Genomic DNA, 9792 nt, shown 5'->3' on the forward strand with positions numbered 1-9792 from the left:
AAAGTTTATCTGATCCCGAGATATATTGTAGAAATCGATAAGCTGGTGTGATGTTTAACGACACGAACAGACAGTCTATGAATTACTGCAGTCTGTTGTCCAAAATGGCTGACATGAACTTAGAACCACTGAATCTACTCTTAAAGGTAGGCTATTCTACCCTTTCCCTGACAAAACTTAGCTGTTAAAATTCCCAATGTAACAATAACAAAGCAGAAAATGTCATGTCCACAGAAAAAAAACAGTGAACTGTCTGGGTGAGCGGGAAATCTCTGATTCCTTTGTGAAATCGGAGGTCCCCTTGTTCCGACAACTTCCGTTATTGTGCATGGATATGGCGCCGCCCACTATATTTTAATGTCTGTGTGTACCCCAGCTGAGCAGTGGTACTAATAAGTTCTGATACGAGAGAGTCGGTGAAAACGCGTTCAAACAAATGATGCGTCAGTAGAAATCATTAGGTGTCTAAATCCCCATTTTAAAGTTGAATTGTCAGTTTGTTTATATTACAAATGTAATATCCGAGATAGATGTTAAACCTTTCACAGTGCTCGACTCATTTTTTAAGACCCAGGAACTATGGAAGTAAAATAGGTCTTACACATTGGTTTATCCTTGGAGTATTTGTTGATTTTAAAGAAACAGACAAAATACCCCGTTTACTTATTGCCTAAATGTATGTTTTCTTAATTACAGAGAAATAGCAAATTTCTCCTATGTTAACAATAACATTTCGATAAACTGTACAACACACACTCTCCTCTCAGTCACAGTCACCTTTCAACTCACTCCTGCTTGTAGAGTCTAGAGTCAATTCTGAAGGGAAAATATGTGGTTGCAAGCAGGACTACCTTGGATCTCAAAATTATGTATATCAGTATAGTCTAGAGGCTAGTCATTAGGTTTGTATCTGAAAGTCTCTTTAACCACATCATGAGGAGCCTAGTCTATTTCCTATAAGGATTTACACCTTTACTCACAGTACATTTATAGTCAAAATCGTTGCTGACAGATAGCTGAGATAGTCCTGACATGCATGAGATGCAATTTAAAATTCATCCACAGCCACCCACACACTGGTTACATCGTTCTAACAGTTGGGATTTTACTCATTTGCATGAACAACTTTTGGTTCATAATTTCTCATTTCGCTTGACGGAGTGAAGAGATTCAAAACCCAATGGCTAGCTTCTAAACCAATATCAGTATCAGTAGAATACATGTATACATTGTTCATTTATCTGCAGTTACTGTAATGTTTTCTTTCAACAGGCAAATTCTAAAGAATTTGTTTTACGTCTGTGTGAAGATTCTTTCCTGTATAGAGATGTGTTAGAATATCCACAAACAGTATTAGACAACATATCAGTGACATTATCAATTCAACACAATGCTGCTAAACAGGTAAGATAGAACTAGATGAATAATGATACATATATTATCACATAAATACGTGCATATCTTCTACTGTGTGACGTCAAACAGGGGTGATTTCAGAGCATATCACCCCTGTTCTACCGAACTATTTTTTCTCCGTACTGTTCGAGTGCTCGTGTCAATCCTACGCTACGATCAAGTTTATCGTAATAATTATGTGCTTTCAAAACGTAAATGCATACATTACGTTACATATATCCTTGGATGACATGAGTTTGATACGTAGAAGTCCTTTTATTTTAATTTGATACATCTTATTCTATTTAAAAATCACGTAGATTATCGATGTAGCAGCCCGGCCGGCAAGCTTACTTCCGATTTTCCGTCGAGCTCAGATCTCCGAACTTACACAACCCGAGAAAATATGATTAAAATGACGGCACAAAAGTCGTATTCAGACAATTCTACTTACGTTTTAAACTAAATTCGATATAACATGTACATCACAAGGTTATAACCGATAATTTTGGTTGAGAAACCACACTACAGTATGACCGATACCATACATATGGTAAGCTTGACCTCGCGACAGGTCACGCGATTATGTAATTTGCATAGCCATCGGGCACCATTTTTTAATACGCGATGAAGAATATAGTGCGATGAAATGATGCAGTATTCGTAAAATACGATTTAAAATTTTAGAAAAATACGGGGAAATACTTAGTTATGTGATAAATATATAATCCCATGAAATCAATGTTAGTTTTACGTCATAATGCTCCTCGTATGATTCCGCGGACTACAAATTCTCGCCTACCGGCTCGAATTTGTATTAGTCCGCGGAATCATACTCGGAGCATTATGACGTAAAACTAACATTGATTTCATGGGATTATATATAAGTATCAACTGATATCATACACCCCACACAAGCCAAGTTGAAAAGGTCTGAACTGAAAATATGGGACAGAAAAACCGGATTGAAATATTTTTGAAAAATCACAATAAATAAATGTATACCTCACAGAGACCAGCATCAGCACCACCACCACCACCACCACCACCACCACCAGCATTATCACCACCACTGCCGCCACCACCACCACCACCACCAACAACAACAACAACAACAACAACAACAACAACTCTGTCAAGTGTTTTATGATATACCCACAATAATTACAGAAGTACTTACTGACAGAGCTTGGTGAGACTCAATTAAGAGATAGCATAAACTATTAACGTTATAAACACCAAAAGTATGAAATTTTACAGGTTTTGGAAACAAGTGATAAATTAGATTGGAATGGACTGTCTACCATCAATGTTCATCACCTTTATATCTTTATGTTTTCTTCTTCAGATGCTGAGATGTTTAAGTTCTTTAATCCAATGTGCAATATTTGAAGGCTGTTCTGATATAACATCAATACATGCATTATTTCCAGGTAGGTTTGTGAGACATATTTTGATGGAGGGATGGAGGGAAGGGATGAATTGGTGGGCGTGTGGGTGGGCGTGAATGTTTGTTGGGTGGGTGGGTGGGTGGAAGGATGGATGGATGACAGCAAAATACTAAAATGTCATACTGTGCAATGTGTTTTTATGTGCTAGGAATGATCATGCCCTCATTTGTGTAAAATTTGCATGTAGGTATGCACTAATGTTTTTTTTTAGTATTGCACTGCCAGTGAAAATACCACAAGTGTAATACTAATAATAATGATAGTTTCTATTAATCCAAAGTAACATTAGAATCATATATATTTCAGTGTCCACAGCACATACAATGAAATACAAACACCAAAACTACAGAGAGACATACAGATACAGCTAATCAAGAATGTAACACTAAGACAAATAACACAAAATATACGAAAATAACTAATGCTACAATTGTTGTGGACTTATTTGCTCACAAAATGATAAGAAGATAAAAAAAAACCCTACTGAACAGTGCCAGTATGTTTAACCATAGACCCTTCTCCATCATCCATGTGATGGAAGGTCTATGGTTTATCTTTACTACGGAACAGTGCCAGTATGTTTATCTACATTTTGATTGATTAATCGCCCTAATTACACATACCACAAAAGTGTTTCTATATCTATTGATTGTACTGTATTGAGCTGTATGCATACTGCCATCTTAATATGTATTTCATTTTTATTTTACAGCTGATTTCCATAAAAATCTCAAGGATTTGTTGTCAAAAATTATGGCTGAAAATTTGTAAGTAACTTCTTTCTACATGATGTCATTTCCTTCAAACAAAAACAACACATCAATAATTCCAATAAGGGGGAAAAAATATAAACAAATCACGTAGAATTACTCTATCACTAGATTAGAGACAAGCTGTTGGATTTGAATCTTTGGATCCTAGGTGAAATTTCAAATTGAAACAAAGCCACCCAGACAGTCATTAACATCATGTCTGTTAATCAATCGCAGAATTCTGGCAAATTGTGTTAGTGTTTATTGGGAACAGTTACACAATGTCCACATATGGTACAGTAATGTCCAAATATGGTACATTGTCAGCTCAGAATGCTACTGTCTACATCATGCTATCATGGTTTTGTATGAACTCTCTTGGTTTATGAATTGTCATTGAACTAGTCGGGGTGAAGATATCTTCAGTTTCAGACCCAATGGCTAGTCTCTAGACTATTCTATTACAGATGCATACTTTAAAAATGACTATGGAATATTCAGTTACATACACTTTGACTTTAAGAAAGGTAAACAGTTCTAATATAGCAGTGATTTTATTGAGTTAAAGGTCGAACTGTAGTATTGATACTAAAATTAAGATATACCACCTCAGTGAACAGAAAACTAAATCACACATTTTAACAATAGTGTACAGGACTAAATAGCACAGTAATCCAGGGTACTGTCAAATGTTAGGGGAGTCCCGGGCACTCATTGATATTCTTTCAAAAAAATGACTTTTAAAAATCAGTAAACATGGCCCAAATATGAATTTTCTCTGTAGTCTGTGCTTACTAGCTAAGAAATATTATAATGCCCATATCCTACCTTGTAATTTCAGTGCTCACAGTTTAATTCAATACAAATGTTATCATGTGATGTATTTCACTCAGTGTTTAATGTAGAGGTGTATGAAAGCCCTTATTTTATTATCAACAATTTTGTATTGTTTTTATTTCTCTATGCAGACAATCCTGGAAAAATCGATCAGTTAACAATCAAAGTAAGTATTACAACTTTTGTAATCACCATTTGATGAGGAATGCTAAATTTCCATAGCTTGATGTGTGTGTGTGTGCATGCATGCATGTATGTATGCGTGTGTGCATGCATGTATATGTGTAGGATGTGGAAGCACGCGTGTAAGTGTGTGTGCATGTGTGCGTGTGCGTGTGTGCATGTGAAGATATACGGTACATGGTTATTCATAATATTTAGTAAATTCTCTTCATCTTACATTTCAGTTTCCTTGCCAAGACTGGTTGACTTTGATTGGAGGGTTGATTTGAAGACCTCAACAGATACTATTAGTCGCATGTCAATGCCAACATGTGTAGTACAACTCAAGGTATGTCAATGCTGACATGTGTAGTACAACTCAAGGTATGTCAATGCTGACATGTGTAGTACAACTCAAGGTATGTCAATGCTGACATGTGTAGTACTACTCAATGTATGTCAATGCCGACATGTGTAGTACAACTCAAGGTATGTCAATGCCGACATGTGTAGTACAACTCAAGGTATGTCAATGCCGACATGTGTAGTACAAATCAAGGTATGTCAATGCCGACATGTGTAGTACAACACAAGGTATGCAAATGCTGACATGTAGAACAACTCAAGGTATGTCAATGCTGACATGTGTAGTACAACTCAAGGTATGTCAATGCTGACATGTGTAGTACAACTCAAGGTATGTCAATGCTGACATGTGTAGTACAACTCAAGGTATGTCAATGCCGACATATGTAGTACAAATCAAGGTATGTCAATGCCGACATGTGTAGTATAACTCAAGGTATGCAAATGCTGACATGTAGAACAACTCAAGGTATGTCAATGCCGACATGTGTAGTACAAATCAAGGTATGTCAATGCCGACATGTGTAGTATAACTCAAGGTATGCAAATGCTGACATGTAGAACAACTCAAGGTATGTCAATGCTGACGTGTAGTACAACTCAAGGTATGTCAATGCTGACATGTGTAGTACAACTCAAGGTATGTCAATGCTGACATGTGTAGTACAACTCAAGGTATGTCAATGCCGACATATGTAGTACAACTCAAGGTATGTCAATGCTGACATGTGTAGTACAACTCAAGGTATGTCAATGCTGACATGTGTAGTACAACTCAAGGTATGCCAATGCAGACATGTGTAGTACAACTCAAGGTATGTCAATGCTTCTCATCTCATCAGCATCGTCAGAGATGTACTACTTACTACTGGTCTGTTCTTTTATGTTGTGTTGCGTTGCATTGTGTTGTGTTGTGCTGTGCTGTGCTGTGCTGTGCTGTACTATGCTGTGTTGTGCTGTGCTGTGCTGTGCTGTGTCGTGTCGTGTCGTGTTGTGTTGTAGTATATGTGAACTTTACTAAATAATATTATACAGTACTTTAATAAAATTTACAAAAATCAGTACATCAAGTCCTCCGGCTTATAGGACACAAAGAATATGAAATTAAATACATAAGTAAATATCACATACATCTCAGATGTAAATGAAGGTAACACTAAAGTCTGTATTTGTATTTTATCTTTTAGATACAAGACACACCAAAACAAGTGGACAATGTACCTGAAGTATCATCTCTCAGTGTTGAATTGAGTAAAGAGACTTTAGATACCATGTTAGATGGACTTGGTAAAATAAGAGATCAACTTAATTCTGTTGCTAAGAGAACCTAGATCATTAATTCTGTTGCTAAGAGAACCTAGATCATTAATTCTGTTGCTAAGAGAACCTAGGTCATTAATTCTGTTGCTAAGAGAACCTAGATTATTAATTCTGTTGCTAAGAGAACCTAGATCATTAATTCTGTTGCTAAGAGAACCTAGATCATTAATTCTGTTGCTAAGAGAACCTAGATCATTAATTCTGTTGCTAAGAGAACCTAGATCATTAATTCTGTTGCTAAGAGAACCTAGATCATTAATTCTGTTGCTAAGAGAACCTAGATCATTAATTCTGTTGCTAAGAGAACCTAGATCATTAATTCTGTTGCTAAGAGAACCTAGATCATTAATTCTGTTGCTAAGAGAACCTAGATCATTAATTCTGTTGCTAAGAGAACCTAGATCATTAATTCTGTTGCTAAGAGAACCTAGATCATTAATTCTGTTTCTGTTGCTAAGAGAACCTAGATCATTAATTCTGTTGCTAAGAGAACCTAGATCATTAATTCTGTTGCTAAGAGAACCTAGATTATTAATTCTGTTGCTAAGAGAACCTAGATCATTAATTCTGTTGCTAAGAGAACCTAGATCATTAATTCTGTTGCTAAGAGAACCTAGATTATTAATTCTGTTGCTAAGAGAACCTAGATCATTAATTCTGTTGCTTAGAGAACCTAGATCATTAATTCTGTTGCTAAGAGAACCTAGATCATTAATTCTGTTGCTAAGAGAACCTAGATCATTAATTCTGTTGCTAAGAGAACCTAGATCATTAATTCTGTTGCTAAGAGAACCTAGATCATTAATTCTGTTGCTAAGAGAACCTAGATCATTAATTCTGTTGCTAAGAGAACCTCGATCATTAATTCTGTTGCTAAGAGAACCTCGATCATTAATTCTGTTGCTAAGAGAACCTAGATCATTATTGTGTATCTAGTTCTGTAGTACAACATTTGGGTAAATTGGTTTCTGTTTATGGCATCAGACACACTGTTAGAAGGTTCAGGCTAAACACTCTAAGTCCACTTAAAATTGGTTCTGGTCTTACTCACATCTGAAAATGAATGGTGACAGTTTAAGTCCGCCCAGATCCAAGTTAGGTTAGTCACAGCAGTGTGAGGTTAACAGTCGACATTGTAAGCTGCCTCAGAATCGACTTTGGTCTTACTTTCCTTCTAAAAATGAATGTGAACAGTTTATAAGTCAGCCATGCTAGGTTAGTCCCATCAGTGAGAGAGGTTGGACATATGGATATGGATAAGGACTGGCTATTTAGTTTGGATTTTTAATTTATAAAACAGTTTCATCATGGCTTTCAACTTGACAAATCAATGTGAAACAATATAAAACAAGTCCTTGTTTGTAACTCAATACATAACACAAAATGTGTCAAATCTTTGTTATTGTACGTACAAAATGTATTGAGTTACAAACACAGACTATGTTGTTTCACATTGATTTTTCAAGTCATGATATCATTGTTTTATAAATCTAAAATAAATACCCCAAATCCTCATCCTACGTCCACTTTACGTCAGAACTAAGATTTAAGACAGCATAAGTTTGGAATATGATGACATTTAGGCCAACCACATTCCAGTTTGTGATGTAATCACCAACAATTACCCATCCATAAACCCTCTGATGTATGTCAGGCCTAACACAGGTAGCACAGTTGACAAATCATATATGAAGATTGTCCAAAAACCCCAACATTTCATAATTGTCCCCATAATGTTAAATGTAGTATGTAATTATCCTGGGATGGGATGGTGTGTGTGTGTTCTCAAATAGTAAGAGTATATACATAATTATGTAATGTTATTTTGATTCCCCTTTTTTGATCCATGTACAATTTTAATTCTTGCTATTTTAATATCTTGTCTTTGTGTTGCAGCAATTTTTCAACCTATCAACCTAAGACAAGATATTAGTTGGTCACAATACTTCTGTGATAATTTGATGAAGATTAAAAGAAGTAAATTGGACAATTGTAATATTAGATATATACAGACTGCACTGTATAAATTCAACATACAGTCTTATAAGACTCGGTTTCTCTGGAATAAGATATTTAACAAAAAATGACCAAAGACACTTTGATAAGAACATTTACATGGAATAAATTCTCACCATGTCACCATTTTGAATATAAAATAAATGTTTAGGGTCAGCAGCTTAGACTTGCTGGGTTATCTGAAATAATTTTTTTTCTTAATTTGGCCTTATCAAGATGAGATATCTTCCATGTCTGTAATTTCCATTATGAGGTACTGGTAATACTGTCTCACAGTTTTTTTTATAGTCAAGAAGTAAAACTGAATGGCAGCCTCACTTCATACAGCATTGTGTTCAGTTTCAATGATGAAACATTGAGGGCCACATTCTACCGAGAAACATCAACAAAAAGTGAGATAAAATACCTCTGACAGGGCGCCCTCACACATCAGCCAATCCATTTCATATAGCAGGCTGGTTAGGGTGAGTGACACGACAACTTCTGACCGAGTCTATAAGGTATGCCATGACAGGGCGCCCTCACACATCAGCCAATCCATTTCATGGAGCAGGGTGGTGAGAGCAGAGCGACATGACGTATTTTACAGTCTACATCTGATAGTGTGAGTCTGTCTAATTTAGTGTAAATGATAAACCATGGTGGATTGGTGTAACCTGATCTATAGTATAAACAGTGAGCACAAAATTTGAACGATCAGCTCAGATTTGATGTTTCTTGGTTGAAAGTGTGGTGGTGTTTATCAAACATTTGATCATTCTAAGTGAAGACAATTATAATTTCCACAATATTATTTGAAGGCAACCTTATAGAGTTTGATTAAAATCATGTTTGTGAATCTCAGATCAACTTTTTGTCTTGGTTTCATAGATAAATAAATATATGAATTTAAAATTATACATTGGTGTCAATTGATGTTCAAACGTTGATGTACATTGACCATGTATGTTTAAATGACTACCTGTCTATCTACATACTCTGTCTATGTCTATCTGGTTGTCTATATCAATTTGTATCTGTTTATATGTCGGTCTATTTACTACTATCTGCTCATTCATACTTATTCCTCCATCCATCCATCCATCCATCAATCCATCTGATCTCTCTCTGTTTCTGTCTGTCTGTCTGTCTGTCTGTCTGTCTGTCTGTCTGTCTGTCTGTCTCTGTGTCTCTGTCTGTCTGTCTGTCTGTCTGTCTGTCTGTCTCTGTCTGTCTGTCTGTCTCTGTCTCTGTCTGTCTGTCTGTCTCTCTCTCTCTCTCTCTCTCTCTCTCTCTCTCTCTCTCTCTCTCTCTCTCTCTCTCTCTCTCTCTCTCTCTCTCTCTCTCTCTCTCTCTCTCTCTCTCTCTCTCTCTCTCTCTCTCATATATCCAGTTTATGGCATGGTCGTAAACCACAGCCTCTTTTACACTTTTACGACACCGTCCAAGATGCACAACAGGGTTGCGGAAGAAATAATAAATAGCTCTGGTTTGCAAGAATGTGAAAATGTGAC

General features: G+C 36.1%; 1 protein-coding gene across 1 annotated transcript; it reads left to right on the forward strand.

The window, feature by feature from the left end:
• The first annotated feature begins 104 nt into the window (after positions 1–104).
• On the forward strand, positions 105–6375 carry LOC144448538 (COMM domain-containing protein 9-like). The gene is made up of 7 exons (XM_078138803.1): positions 105–146; positions 1273–1404; positions 2744–2828; positions 3559–3613; positions 4567–4601; positions 4843–4946; positions 6151–6375. Exons 1-7 carry the CDS (start codon positions 105–107, stop codon positions 6292–6294), a joined length of 597 nt encoding a protein of 198 aa, XP_077994929.1. The 3' UTR covers positions 6295–6375.
• Positions 6376–9792: the final 3417 nt, after the last annotated feature.

The sequence above is a fragment of the Glandiceps talaboti genome, chromosome 17, assembly GCF_964340395.1.
Source record: "Glandiceps talaboti chromosome 17, keGlaTala1.1, whole genome shotgun sequence".
Classification (NCBI taxonomy): Eukaryota; Metazoa; Hemichordata; class Enteropneusta; family Spengelidae; genus Glandiceps; species Glandiceps talaboti.